Genomic DNA, 15,918 nt, shown 5'->3' on the forward strand with positions numbered 1-15,918 from the left:
TTTATACTGTAGTTATTTGATGTCCATTTATATTCAGTTTCCTCAAACATTGGTCCAGAGTGGCTACATCAAAATAATCTGATTGGGGGCTGGGAATATGGCCTAGTGGCAAGAGCGCTTGTCTTGTGCCCTAGGTTCAATTCCTTCGCACTACATACATAGAAAATGGCCAGAAGTGGCGCTGTGACTCAAGAGATAGAGTGCTACCCTTGAGCAAAAGGAAGCTAGAGACAGTGCTCAGGCCCCGAGTCCAAGGCCCAGGACTGGCAAAAAATAAATAAAAATAATCTGATCAATTTATTTTTAAAATATACACTCCCTGGACCTGACTTCAATATTTTAAGAGTTCAGCCAAGGAATATATGTAAGTCAACTGCACACCTCAGGTATCTGATTATATACATTCCTTATTACTTCCAATTTCTAAGAAGACTGAGTCATGTCAGGCTTAGGTCTGGCATTGAGTCAGAAATAAAAAACAAAAACAACAAAGCTCCCTCATATATCTGGGCACTATATGCCTATAGTCCTGGAGGCTGAGATTTGAAAGGTTACAAGTTGAGGCTAGTCCATAATCTTTGACATTCCATTTCCAAAATAACCAGAAAGGGTCAGGCTGAAGATGTAATTCAAACGGTAGAATACAAGCTGGGCAAGAAAACACTAGACCCCAAGTTCAGACCTTGGTACCTGAAAAAAAAGGGAAACAACCAAAAAAATACTGTCATATTCTGACTTGTTCTGAAGTATATTGTCCTCAGCAGAAATAATCCATAAAAGGTCATGATAAAATTGGGTTAGTGGGTGGAGTGGCATTTTATCGCTAATTAAAGATAAAGAAAGGGCTGGGAATATGGCCTAGTGGTAAGAGTGGTCGCCTCATATACATGAAGCCCTGGGTTCGATTCCCCAACACCACATATATAGAAAACAGCCATAAGTGGCGCTTTGGCTCAAGTGGCAGAGTGCTAGCCTTGAGCAAAAGAAGCCAGGGACAGTGCTTAGGCCCTGAGTTCAAGCCCCAGAACTGGCGAAAACAAAAGGTAAAGGAAGAAGAAAAAAAAGATTGACCATCTTGGAAGTTAACTCCCTTGCACGCAGAAAAACTTACCTTTTACTCCCTAATAATCAACAGTAAAACTGAATTTCAGTTTCAAGCCTCTAGACACAACCAGCTTTGCTCTTGTGCTTATTAGAACAATATAAGAGAACATGATGGCCATAGAGTTATAGAGAGAGCTGAGCCAATCAGGTCAGATTTCTGACTTACTATTGAGCCTGAGTAGAAAACAATTACCTGGCACTACAGACAAACTTTCCTGCCTGGGCTGGCTTTGAATCACGATCCTCAGATCTCAGCCTCCTGAGCAGCTCTATGAGCCACTGGCATCCAGTCTATGGTATTTTTTTTTAAACTTAGTACATATGAAATGGTAAGATTCCACAGCAGTAACACTGAAGGACACATGAGGTGTTGATTTTGTTTTGATTAGAAAACTGTTTTTGTTTTGTTTATTTTATTTTATTTTTTTGCCAGTCTGTGCCTTAGACTCATGGCCTGAGCACTGTCCCTGGCTTCTTTTTGCTCAAGGCTAGCACTCTACCACTTGAGCCATAGCGCCACTTCTGGCCATTTTCTGTATATGTGGTGCTGGGGAATTGAACCCAGGGCCTCATGTATACAAGGCAAGCACTCTTGCCACTAGGCCATATCCCCAGCCCCAAACCTTTTCTTTTCTTTTTTTTGCCAGTCGTGGGCCTTGGACTCAGGGCCTGAGCACTGTCCCTGGCTTCTTTTTGCTCAAGGCTAGCACTCTGCCACTTGAGTCACAGCTCCACTTCTGGCCATTTTCTGTATATGTGGTGCTGGGGAATCGAACCCAGGGCTTCATGTATAAGAAGCAAGCACTCTTGCCACTAGGCCATATCCCCAGCCCAGAAAACTGTTTTTGGTTGCTGGTTTTTTGTTTTTGCCCATTCTGGGGCTTGGATTGAGCACAGTCCCTGGCTTCTTTTTGTTCAAGGCTACCACTTTACCTCTTGAGCCACAGCACCACTTCTCGCTTTTTTCTGTTTATGTGGTGCTCTGTTTATGAGGGCTTCATGCATGCTAGGAAAGCATTCTACTGCTAAGCCACATTCCTAGCCCGTTTGTTTAGTTTTTGAAAATATCTGGAAGGGGTAAAAATCAGAGGTAGGTTTCTAATTGGAATTAGAGACTAACTGTACCTTAATGTAAATGCAATACAGCAAGGAGTTCTGCAACTGGAAATTCTAGAATTATGTCATAAATGCCAAGCAAATGCACACACATACGAAGTTAATTAAGTTACAGCTATGAAGTAGAAAACAGGAGCCAGGATATAAGAATACAGGACTACTGAATTACTCAGAAAAGCCAGCAAGTTATTTTAGTCTAAAAATAACCTCACAAGCATAAGTAACAAGTAGAGCAATAAGAGAATTAAAAATAATCAAAGCCAGACAAGTTTAAAAAAAATGTTTGGATCACCTATTCTATGACTAGAATTATTGAGAAAAATAGCATCCGTCAGTGAAAACGATGATGCACTAACCTGCTGGTTTAGAATGGAAACTTCAAGAGGAAACATATCACCCCAATATCACCTATAAATAACTACATTTTTAAAATTTTTTCACAGCAGGTAGTAAACTTACTACAAGGTTGAACTCACAGTTAGGGAAGACTGTCCATTAAGGAGAATGCCTCCTATTCACCCCAAAGTTTTCGTCAGGTTTTTCATCCAAGTACACCAAGAGGAAATGTACAAACATGACTACAAAATAGAGCTACTTGTTGCAATCTTTCCTGATAAGTGTCTATTTACTGTTCTTTGTTCATTAAACTTTAATTTTCTTCGAAGTGCTGACTTAGATGGTCCAAAGGTCTAGCCACCTAAATAAAAAAACGTTATCACCAATCTCCAGCTTTCTCCAGAGAAAACACACATCGAAACTTTTATCTTCTTTGGTTATAAACATTACTTTTTTATTCCTCTAGACTAAGAGGTTTGAAGTTTCATCCTCACATCTGGCTTTGCTATGAGAATTAAGTTTTTATTTTAAAATTCAAATGAGTGATTTTGAAAGCCTAGCTGATTAGAATCAACTTTTAAAATTAAAAGTACATGCCTGGGCTGGGAATATGGCCTAGTGGCAAGAGCGCTTGCCTCGTATACATGAAGCCCTGGGTTCAATTCCCCAGCACCACATACGTAGAAAATGGCCAGAAGTGGCACTGTGGCTCAAGTGGCAGAGTACTAGCCTTGAGCAAAAAGAAGCCAGGGACAGTGCTCAGGCCCTGAGTCCAAGCCCCAGGACTGGCCAAAAAAAAAAAAAAAAAGTGCATACCTACATCCTAAAGATATGCATGTTTAGACTAGTTAAGGATGCTCTTCATGTAAAAGTGGGGAACTACTATTGGTCATTAACTAGAATGGCTAAAATTGAGCTGTGTGCTTTATTATTATTACAGGCTCACCCCTGTAGTCCTAGCTACTCAGGAGGCTGAGATCTGAGGATTGAAGGTCAAAGCCAGCCCTGGCAGGAAAATCTGTGAGGCTCTTGTCTCTGATTAACCACCAAAAACGCCAAGTGAAGTTGTGGCTCAAGTGGTAGAGCACTAGCCTTGAAATCAACCCACAGGACCAGCACAAAATAACCCCCAAAACAAAAAACCATCCAAAGACAAAACAGCCCCCCCTAAACACACTGAACAGACATATCCAAATGAGAATGCAGTGAAGTAAAATTAATTTTATCTATTATTTTACATTATCATCACATTAAATCCAGAGTATAGAAAAATTATGAAAAATAGTATTTCACTGTCTTTCCAAATGATTCTATATTAAAGACTATAAGAAAAAGATGTATTCAAAATGAGTAGGATCTATCAACTTCTACTCCTAATTAAATTGTGGGCATTATGTCAAACACTGATCAAAGCTATAATTTTCATTCTTTCAGAACTAGTTTTCCTACCCCTGAAGAAAATTTTGACTGGAGGCATGACTCAAGTGATAAGTGTTATCGAGCAAGCATGAGACCCTAAGTTCAAACACTAGTACTGAAAGAAAAAAAAGTTAGATATAATACAGTTTTATCGTCTCCACAGTAATGATTTTCCAAAAAGAGTAAGACCTTCTTTGAAAACCAACATTAATGTACTGCTGTGGAGCAGCTTTGATGACCACTTATCTTTTTCAACAAGTAGAGGATCACATAAAAAATTCCCAACCCAAAAAGACTGGACCCTAAAAGGCACTGCTCAAGCTACTGATACAAAATGCTCAAAGTGTACTCTCTGCATGTGCTTTCTCCCAATGGGCCACTCTATAGTTAATGACATTTGTTTGACACTATACAAAGGACCTGGCAGGCTAAGGTCAACAACTCCACATAAGTGAAATGTAAATCTGGAAGATGGATTAATACTGCATGTCACTTGGACACAGAGAAAAAATAAAACCATCAGCCCCAGGTCAAGATTCAATCCTATTACAACTTTCAGAACACCCTTCTACTTAAACCCATTCTTGAAAGGCCAAAGCAATCTCAGTGAGGGCAATAAGAAACAGAAGACAGTATTTCCAGAAAGGACTGGTTACAAACAGGAATAATCCTGGACTCTTTACTCACCACTTTAATACTGCTGCCAAGTATAACAGATTAAAATCTGTACATGTCAAAGTGGAAAAAAGTCCCCAAATGCAAGTTTTGGTAAAAGAATGTACTGACTATGTATTACTACTACAGTTAACATTGCTACATAAAAACAATGGCAAACAGGGATTTGGCACCACATTTACAAAGTAAAAGCATGCACTGTTAATATACTTTAGATGTCTTCCCCATGAAAAAGGTCATGAAGATGGAAATAAGGCGCAGGCACCTTGTACAAAACTCACTCCCTATGACTGAGACAAACAAGCAAGAGTCAAAGTGGTCTATTTAAAAGGTAAGTAGCAGCAAAGTCACTGGTTCTGTTTGGAATTTAGCAATTTGCATTTCTAATTAACAGCTGCCCTGATACATCTGTAACTAAGAAGCTGACTTTATCACACATTAGCATTCACCTAATAATTTGGTAATTAGCATAAACAAAGTTAACCTTCCACTAGAAGCTTCGAGAGCCTAGAGTCTTATTGCAGAACTTTCTAGTGTCATTCATTACTGTTTAGAAACCATCATGGTACTCTGAGTAGGATAGTAACAAATTTAATCGAAAAAAAAGCTACATTTATAGCCCTAATAGGGAATTTTAAGGATTGTGGAAATATTCTATCTTGACTATACCAAGAGTTAAAAACAAAGAGTTCCTACTAAGAGGAGTATTTTCAAGATGATATGGTCACATAATGTGCATAGTTAAGATTCTTTGTATTTTAATAAAGATTCTTTTGCAAACAAAGAAATAAGATTTAGTAGAGTTATTCTTCTCGGGATGAGAAAAAAAATAACTTTAGAAATGAAATACCAGTGATTTGTTAAGGAAAAAAAAATAAGCTACATATTTAAGTTCTGGAATGCAGCACCTCAACTTCATATATGCCCTAAACATTTGTGATTACAAAATCCAAGTGATGTCTTGATGATCCAATCATCCTTTAAAGTTGTTCCAATTCCAATGTCTGACTTGAGCATCTCATGTGATTTTTAAAGTTCCCTAATACAGAAGATTGTGCTAAGAGTGCTAAGATTCTGCATGCTGCTGCCATTCCCTGGTCCCGTCACGCTTGCAGCTGTCCCAAGAGACAGCAAAAGGTGTCTGGTCTCAACACTCCACACTGTAGTAACTACAAAAGAACAACATTTTTAATTAGGAAAAATTTATAAAGCCAGGAGACAATACTATAGCACTATAAATAAGTCATCTCAAGTTTTACCTTTTACTAGCATCCACGCTTTTTAATAAAGTCCACATTCCTTTAGGTTGTTTTTAATGATGACATCGGTAACAGCATCAAAAACAAACTGCACGTTCTTGGTATCTGTGGCGCAGGTGAAGTGAGTATAAATCTCCTTCGTATCTTTCCTTCTGTTCAGATCTTCAAACTGGCACTGGATGTAAGCAGCTGCCTCTTCATATGTATTGGAACCTGAAACAGACACACAATATTACCAGTTCAAATCATAACAGCTACCTGGACTCAACTAAATCAAGCTACCACTACTGGTTTATGAAGAGAGGGAATATGATGCCAGTGAATATAGACAGAACTGTTTTCAACAATCAATAGCTTCTTCAAGAGAGAAGACTTCTACTGTCACTAAAATAAGACCATCACACACACAGAACAAGGAAAATAACAAGTTTCTCTTCCCCCTTTTAGTTAGATTTTTTCAGCTAAGAAAGTCTAGAAAGTATTAAAAAAAAAACTGAAAGGTAGGAGGGTACATTTCTAGAGAAAACAATTGTTTAAAGGTCAGAAAGAGCCTATGCTCCTTTGTGTAATCTTGAAATAAGAAATTCTTAAGTGTACCATTCTTTTCAAAATCATTCCACAGTTTTGGTTTTTCTTTTGTCCAATCCTGGACCTTGAACTGAGTGAGCACTGTCCCTGGCTTCTTTTTTGCTCATGGCTAGCACTCTGCCACTTGAGCCAGAGCGCCACTTCTGGCCGTTTTCTGTATATGTGGCGCTGGGGAATTGAATCCTGGGCTTCATGTATACGAGGCAAGCACTCTTGCCACTAGGCCATATCCCCAGCCCCATTCCACCGTTTTTAGATAATAACAGAAATACCCAAAGGCAAATAATGCATGTAAAAGGAGAAGTATTCAATTCAATGCATTGAAAGGATGAATTTTATGGTTTGTGAATTGTATCTCAATAGAGCTGGAGTTGTTTTTTTTTTTTTGCTTGTTTGTTTTTTTGTTTTGGCCAGTCCTGGGGCTTGGACTCAGGGCCTGAACACTGTCCCTGGCTTCTTTTTGCTCAAGGCTAGCACTCTGCCACTTGAGGCACAGCGCCACTTCTGGCCGTTTTCTGTATATGTGGTGCTGGGGAATTGAACCCAGGGCCTCATGTATACGAGGCAAGCACTCTTGCCACTAGGCCATATTCCCAGCCCGAGCTGAAGTTTTTTGTTCCTTCCTGGGCTTGGTGTTGTCCCTGAGCTTTGTTAGATCAAGGTTAGAGCTCTACCTCTTAAGACCCACAGTTCCAATTCCATCTTTTTTGGACAGTTTATAAGTCTCAAGACTTCCTGCCAAGGCTAGTCTCAAACCTTGCTCCTCAGATCTCAGCTTCCTGAGTAGCTAGGATTATAGGTATGAGCCACCCGCACCTGCTTTTTTTTCAGTCTTAAAATTATTTCTGCTGGTCCTGGGACTTGAATTTGTGCCTGGGTCCTATCCCAACTACTCATTAGCCTTTTATATCAACTTGTGGAATTAGGTAGTCTTTAGAATAGCTTTGGAAGCAGGATGCAAAGGGAAACTCAACTAAGACAACAGACATGGTTATTTCAGTAAACCAAAAGCTACTTTTAGTGACAAGAAGCATAAACAAAAACACCAATTAAGTATATAAAGGCTAGATAACAAGGAACAATTTATGAAAGAAAGGAAATATAAAGCAAGGTATTCAGAAAACTGAAGGACAACTTTGTTGTTGCCTGAAATAGGTTTAAAGTAGATTAAAGAGGGCAGGTGAAGAAAAATTGAATTTTATCTGGTATGAATGAATAGAGATATTTGCTAAATCAGGATTGTGAGAATCCTTACATCTAAGAATGAAGACAATGGAGAACAGACTTGGAAATTCATAACAACAAGGTAGATATATTGAAAGTTCTTAGCTTTATATGAAGACTCAAAGCTAGACTTTCATCATTAATGTCACCCTTTTACTTGTCTTATTAATATTTCTCCTCCTGTACTAAAACTTGGCCACTTCCTATAAACTCATCTAGTGATTCCCACTTTCTGAACATACTATTTCTAAGTTTCCTGAGAAAAAAAACAGAGGCCACAGGGGCTTAGAATACATCTCAACTGTTTAACCCACTAATAATCTGTACTTGGTCTTAGAGATATCTTCCTTACTGTTTAAGTATCAGTGGCTCTATAAAGACTTATTTAAATCATAAAAGATAATTCACTTCATATACATTTATTTTAAAGTATATAGCTTCACAGCATGGGGTTATACAACCATTAGTCTATAGTTTCAAAACTTTTTTCTATTTTCCACAAAAACATCCTGTGTTTCTATTAAGTAATCATTCATTTTTTCCATGTCCCCCTCCCTGATAATCATCAATTCCCTTTCTCTAATTTAAAATGCTTTCATTCTCTCTGATGCTTTTTTTGGGGGGGGGAGGGGGGCTGTCCTTGGCCTAAGCACTCTACCACTTGAGACACAGCACCATTTCTGACCTTTTCTGTTTATGTCATGCTGAGGAATTGAACCCAGGGCTTCATGCATGCTAGGCAAGCACTCTACCACTAAGCCATATTTCCAGCCCTTTTATTCATCTTTTAATAGCTCTCCCAATTGTTTTTTCCTCTAGAAAAAGACTATATAGACTCCATCAGCATTAACTACTTCTTCAGCTCTACTGTTAATGAATAGGTGCTGTGGCTCATGCCTATAATCCTAGCTACTAAGGAGGCTAAGATCTGACATCCTAGTTTGAAGCCAGCCCAGATAGGAAAGTCCATGAGACTCTTATCTCCAATTAACTACCAAAAAAGCCAGAACTGGGGCTGTGGTTTATGTGGTAGAGTGCTAGCTTTGAGCAAAAAAAGCTCAGAGACAGTGTTCATGCCTCTTGAGTTCAAGCTACAGAACTGGCACACATACAAATTATTTGACTGTGCTTCTCTCTGTAACTAGATGTCAGTTTCTTGAACCTAACTAATAGAATACCTTTGTAGTTCCTTGAACACATATCAAATTTTCATTTTCAGGCCTTGTTACCCTCAAAAATGAAGACAGGAATTTAAAATGAACACTTAAAAATGTCTGAAATAGCACTATAACCTTAGCGGAGCTTAATTATAGGCTTAAGATACCACTTCCATTGAACACTCTATATAAACATATATGAATCATCAAAACAAAAGGCACTTGAATGAACACCTTCCAAGTGTTGACCTAATATATGTACCAATAAAATTTTTCATGACCCCTTACCTGTATATTCTGGATAACAGATTGTTAGTGGACTCCTTTTAATTTTTTCCTCAAAAAGGTCTTTCTTGTTGAGGAAGAGAATGATTGAAGTATCTGTAAACCATTTGTTGTTACAAATGCTGTCAAACAGTTTCATGCTTTCATGCATTCGGTTCTGGAAAAGAAACAAAGGATGATGACAAGTCACTAGCAAAAACTAAAATTAATTTTGGTACACTGGATAGCGTATATAATATGCCTACCTGATCTAGGGAAGGGAAAGAAAAATGGGGGTGTAAGATATCACAAGAAATGTATTCACTGCCTTATTATGTAACTGTACCCCTTGGCACAACACCTTGTCAATAAAATTTAATTTAAAAAAACCTAAAATTAAAAGCTTAATGTAAAAATATACCAACAGGCTTTAAAACAGTGAAGACATTCATAGAAGTCAATTAGGCACTAATAGAGCAACTTTTCTGCTTCTTGTGGTGCTTAGAGGTAGGAGGAAGGGCTAGCTGACAAAAGGATTTAATCCTTATGCAGTAATGGCTGTCACAGCCCTTCAAGAATAGTAAGGCAGGGACAATCAATTCTGGAGATCTAATTCCACAGACAAGGAGAAACACTAAGAATATAAAGTTTTGGGTCAATGAGGAAATGCATGTACTTCATCTACCTAGGAGTTATTTGTCATTTCCTGGTTATATAGACAGGCAACATACCATTTCCTCATCCTCAGCCAGAACAAGGTCATAATCACTGAGAGCCACACAGAAGATAATAGCTGTCACTCCTTCAAAGCAATGAATCCACTTTTTTCGTTCTGATCTTTGGCCACCTACATCAAACATCCTGTGTAAAGAAAGCAAGTATAAATTCAGCAAAGTTGCATTTATACCTCTCCCTAGTGACTAAGAAACTTCCCATTTCTACATATTCAAGACCTCACTTAGAAAAGACAAAAAAGGAACACATCAAATGTAGTCAAATAATTATCTGATACAACTGTAATGATCTAAATTCTTATTTTAGATATAAGTCTCCTCCCTATCAAAACTTTTAATCAGCAGTGCCAAATGTGTCAACAGAATAAGCAATGAAGTAGATTAAAGAAAGGGGGGGAAAGGGGGGGAAATAAAGAGCTGAGAGTAAGTATAGCTTAAGATCATTACAATCATTGCAACAACCAGTATTTATTGAGTGTTTACCATGGTGCCAGACACTTCCTTAGACATCTTTTTAAAAATTAACTAATTAATTTTAAAATCATAATACTACTGTAAGTAGTACTATGATTAGCCCCATTATATAAATGAAGAAACTAAAGCACAGGTAACTTGCCCAAAGGCATTCTAGTATGAAATGGGGTCAAGGGACCTGGACCCATGCACTCTTAACTCCAATATGCACATTCTTAGCCACAGTCCAACTCTGTCTATCAATTCCCAACTTGCAAGTTGTTTTTCTTCTTACATTAAATACTGTAGGAAAGTTATGAAAAACAACAATAGATTTCACAGTATGATGCATAAGAACTCAGTATCTTAAAAAATAAAATTCCTGCTGGATGCTTGTGGCTCACACCTGTAATCCTAGCTACTCAGGAGGCTGAGATCTGAGGATTTGGTTTGAAGCCAGCCTGGGCATGTAAGTTTGTGAGACTCTTATCTCCAACAAAGTACTCAGAAAAAGCTAAAAGTGGCACTGTGGCTCAAGTAGTAGAGTGCTAGCTTTGAGCAAAAGAAGCTCAGGGGCAGTGCCTAGGTCTTGAGTTCAAGCCCCAGGACGGGCAAAAAACAAAACACCAATCAACCAAAAACCAAAATTCCTTATCCACTATTTCCCAAGTTTTACTTGAACCTAACTAATAATAAGAAAGCCTCAATTGTTCATATACTTTATACTCTAGATGAATTCGTCAACAGTGTCCTCAGAACTGCTGTCTCATATAACTATATGTGAGGGGCTGGGAATATGGCCTAGTGGTAGAGTGCTTGCCTCATATACATGAAGCCCTGGGTTCGGTTCCTCAGCACCACATATATAGAAAAAGCCAGAAGTGGTGCTGCGGCTCAAGTGGTAGAGTGCTAGGCTTGAGCAAAAGAAGCTCAGGGGCAGTACCTAGGTCTTGAGTTCAAGTCCCAGGACTGGCAAAAACAAGAACAAAACTGTATTTGATAATAATGGTGGTAATAAAGGTTAAAGTCTGCTATTCTGGATTTCAGTATGGATAGTAACCAAAGTGCTGAATCCTAAGAACTCTTTCTCCCAAAGATGGAGAGAAATAAGATATTGTAGGTGATTTCTTAATGTATGTTTGAAATGGACACTCATTTCTTCATGATCCAAAATCTTCCCTTTGGGTTGATCTTGTACAGTTCTTTTCAACTCTTGGTCATACATAACCTGAATAATCACAGGGTGGTCCTAATTCAGGATCATATTTATAAGTTAGTGGAGGTTAAATTTGTGTATTTTACCAGTGAAGTCTTTCAAGGTACACAATAGTACACCAACAATTCTAGTTCACTCTCCCATTTTCTTTGATTAAGCATAAAATTGGTAGAATACTGGGAAGTTCCAAGGCCACTTTTTAGTACATATTAACATTTACAATATCAGATCAACATTTTATAAACATTACCTCATAACTGAGAGGCAAGTAAGCAATTACACAATGCCTTGCATATGGTAGATGCTCAATAAATGTTTGAATAAATGGATAGTGGTTTTGCCTAGAGAGAAGAGGAAAAGGAAGAAGTGATAGTACTTCATACAAGATATTTCTATGCTGATAATAAAGTGGGTTGGCATTTTATTTTCATCTGACCATGGGTCTTGGTATAAAAAAGATATGATCTACCTAACTAATGTCTTACCTTGACAATATCAACAACTATAACAACAAAAAAAACACACGAAATAATAATTGTTAATAATATTTTACTATAAATAAGTTACTAATTTTATGATGAGCTCAATTCTAAGGAATGAACTATCTCATTCCACAGGATAATCCATAAAGCTTTTCTGCTCTTATTAAATATAAAGAGTTTATTATAAAAATATTCAACTGAGCTGGGCACCAGTGGCTCACACCTGCAATCCTAGCTACTCAGGAGGCTAAGATTGAAGGATTATAGTTCAAAGCCAGACGAAGCAGAAAATTCCATGAGACTCTTAGATTAACCTGCAAAAAGCCAGAACAGAAGTAGAGCTATGGCTCTAGTCTTGAGCAAGAAAGCTCAGAGGCAGCTTCTATGCCCTGAGTTTAAGCCCTTATAGGACTGGCACAAAAACAAATAAGTTAATTAATTTAAAAATATATTTTCAACTGATCTGCTACTTTTTCTGTACCATGTTTCAAACTGTCTTGGTATATTAAGATTTTAAGATTTACACAAGCACTCATTAATAATATATAAACCCCATGTGGATTTCACAAACACTGGGGTGGGGTTAGTTCCTTTTGGTGAAGAAAGAAATTGGGAGGATCTGAGAGGTCCTAGTTGCCTTTGTATGCAGTAATGTTCAGTCTCACATTCTGCACATAAACATAATGAAGTAACTAAAAAGTATTCATACCAAAGGGGGAAATTTTACCCAAAGGTCACAAAAGCAGAAGATCAGAATAATAAAAGACAGTTTTAGTATTTACAAATGACTAGTAACACACAGAAAGGCTAAGAACTTGATATGAGAAAATTCTTTTAGAGTGTTAGAACTCTTTGTCTAAAACAATTACTGTTAACATGTTACTTAACTACCCTAAAATATCTCTCTATTCCTAAAGCACATTTTCCATTTCTGCACTATACTAAGTACTTAGCAGGGCAAATATTTGCACAAGTCAATCCAAAACCCATGCCAACACTAGCTGTGTCCTATTAAACTTTAAGTTTAATGAGAACCAATAAGAAAAGTATATAACTGGGGCTGGAAAGGTGGCTTAGTGGTAGAGTGCTTGCCTAGCATGCATGAAGCCCTGGGTTCGATTCCTCTGTACCACATAAACAGAAAAGGCTGGAAGTGGTGTTGTGGCTCAAGTAGTAGAGTGCTAGCCTTGAGCAAAAGAAGCTCAAGGACAATGCCCAGGCCCTGAGTTCAAGCCCCAGGACTGGAAAAAGAAAGAGTATTTAACTAGTAAGAAAAATCTTTTTATTTTAGTATCAAAATGGTAGAACAGGCTGGACACAGTAGCTCACACTTGTAATCCCAGGTACTTAGGAGGCAGAGATCAGCCTCCGGACTTGAGGCCAGCCAGGGAAAACAGGTTGAGCCCTATTTCAAAAAGTAAGCTGGGTATGGTTGTATGCACCTATATTCCAGCTATACTTGAGGCATTGGTAAGAGGATCACTAGCCCCAGGCAAAAATGTGATACTCTACCAGAAAAATAAGTAAAGCAATAGTGAGCTTTGGAGATAGCTCAAGATACAGACTTCCTAACAAGCTTGAGGTCCTGAATTCAAACCCCAATTAATAATTTTTTTTTTAAAAAGGTAGAACAGATTTTCTGTTCATTTAGTATAGTTGTTATACTTCTGAACTTTTAGTACCTGTTTTGGACTCTTAACTAAAAAGCAGCTGAAAAGAACAAAATTAAAAATAGCACAAATTGATGATCACATTGTTAATTCTAATAGTAGGTAAGCTACCACTTTATTTTGAATTTAATTTCCTCCAAATGGACAAAAATATTTGATAGTATTTGAAGAAAAAGAAATGCCTGGGCTCTCAATCAGTTAAGATATTCAGATAATTGCTCATGAATATGATAGCAAGTTTCTAAACCAAGGAATATTGTCTAGAGAAATTTCACTTTAAGAGATGCTAACTAAAGACACTTGTATTAGGCACATCCAGCAAAAAAAGGCTAGTAACTTACTTGAAATATAGTTCTTTGAAGGTGAAATGGGTTTCCACAATACCTGTGGTCTTCACTCTTGTCCGAAGCACATCTTGCTGAGTTGGAATGTAGTTGGATTGGGATATTCTATCCAAATCATTTAGGTAACTAAATAAAATATACATTTGTTTTTACCTGGTGAAGCCAATCACGTGCACAGCAAGTCAAGAGATTACACTAGTTCCTTGCCAAAAGTAGACTGTGAACCTGTCACTAAAGTGGCAAAACAAAACTAGATCTTCAGTATCACTGAATATAGTGAGAAAAAATGTGAATCTAGTAGAGCAATTAAAGCAGGCTTTATATATACTAATAAAAGTGGTTTTAATTCTACAGAATTATTCTGTGAAGACCAATCTAAAAAAAAATACTGGGAATATGGCCTAGTGGCAAGAGTACTTGCTTCATATACATGAAGCCCTGGGTTTGATTCCTCAGCACCACATATATAGAAAAGACCAGAAGTGGGGCTGTGGCTTGAGTAGTAGAGTGCTAGCCTTGAGCAAAAAGAAGCCAGGGACAGTGCTCAGGCCCCGAGTTCAAGCCCCAGGACTGGCTAAATAAATAAATAAACATGGTAGAGCCAGATGCTGATGGCTCCTACCTGCAATGGCAACTACTCAAAAGGCTGAAATCTAAAGGCTCTCCATGCTAATGGGCCAGCTCAAGCCAAGCCTGACCTTAACTAAAGGAACGAGAAAAAAGGGAAAGCTAACAGGGCTGGAGGACTGGTTCAAGTGGTAAGGAGTTAGCCTAGCAAGAATGCAACCCAGTACTGCCAAAAAAACCATAATCTCACAAACAGCATGACAATGTTAAAAAGAAAAAAAAAGTTTTTAAAGTATAATTCTAGCTACTCAGAAAGCTGAGATCTGAGGATTGCAGTTTGAAGCCAGCCTGGGCAGGCAAGCCCATGAGACTCTTATCGCCAATCAACTAACAAAAAGCCAGAAGTAGAGCTGGGGCTCAAGTATAGAGTGTTATAGCCTTGAGCACAAAAGTTCAGGGACAACTCCCAGGCCCTGAGTTCAAACCCTAGGACACACACACACACACACACACACACACACACACACACACACACCCCCTAAAATTTAATATGAAATCAACTGTGTTCTATATAGTAGAAAAACCAAACTGAATAAATACTCAGGCATTTAAGCTTAACATGTCACTGGCATATTCAGCCCTTTCATAATGCACTGGAATATGGCATCTGAATTATTAAAAGGGAGAAAAGAAACATATTCACTATTTCCTAGTAGGCCATAGTAGAACATGCCTAACCTGACACTCAGTAAAATGAGGCAGGAATATGCTGAGTTGAGTTTGAGGCCCATCTGAGAAAATAGCAAAAATCTGTTTAAAAAAGAAGAAGGAAGGAGGTAGGAGGGGAAGGAGGGAAGGAGGAGAAAGAAGGGGGAGGGGGAGGAGGAGGAAGAGGAGGAGGAGAAAGAGGAGAAGGAGAAGGAGGAGGAGGAGAAGGAGAAGGAGGAGGAGGAGGAGGAGGAGGAGGAGGAGGAGGAGGAGGAGGAGGAGGAGGAGGAGGAAGAAAAGGAGGAACAGGAAGAAGAGGAGGAGGAGGAGGAGGAGGCGGCGGAGGAGGAGGAAGCAGAAGCAGCTGCACAGTGGTGGCTGGGTGCTGGTGGCTCGTACCTGTAATTCTAGCTCAGGAAACTAGGATTGAAGTTGAAGTCAGCATGGGCAGGAAAGCTTCTGAGACTCTTATCTCCAATTAACCAGAAAAAAAGCTGGAAATGGAGCTATGTCTCCAGTGGCAGAGCACTAGCCTTGAGCACAAAAGCTCAGGGACAGCATTCAGGCCCTAAGTTCAAGCCCAAGGACCAACACAAAGAGAC

The 15,918-nt window shown here is 38.5% G+C and overlaps 1 protein-coding gene across 1 annotated transcript in view; it reads right to left on the reverse strand.

Moving 5' to 3' along the window:
• Window positions 1-4,623: 4,623 nt before the first annotated feature.
• Gnai3 (G protein subunit alpha i3) overlaps window positions 4,624-15,918 on the reverse strand; it is a 38,923-nt gene continuing 27,628 nt past the window's right edge. Inside the window, exons 5-9 of the mRNA XM_048363148.1 lie at window positions 14,039-14,167; window positions 9,874-10,003; window positions 9,167-9,320; window positions 5,910-6,122; window positions 4,624-5,819 (exon numbers count right to left, since the gene is read on the reverse strand). Coding sequence (XP_048219105.1) covers window positions 5,932-6,122; window positions 9,167-9,320; window positions 9,874-10,003; window positions 14,039-14,167 — 604 coding nt within the window. The 3' untranslated portion in view covers window positions 4,624-5,819; window positions 5,910-5,931. The remainder of the gene's footprint in view (window positions 5,820-5,909; window positions 6,123-9,166; window positions 9,321-9,873; window positions 10,004-14,038; window positions 14,168-15,918) is intronic.

The sequence above is a fragment of the Perognathus longimembris genome, chromosome 15, assembly GCF_023159225.1.
Source record: "Perognathus longimembris pacificus isolate PPM17 chromosome 15, ASM2315922v1, whole genome shotgun sequence".
In the NCBI taxonomy this organism is placed as follows: Eukaryota; Metazoa; Chordata; class Mammalia; order Rodentia; family Heteromyidae; genus Perognathus; species Perognathus longimembris.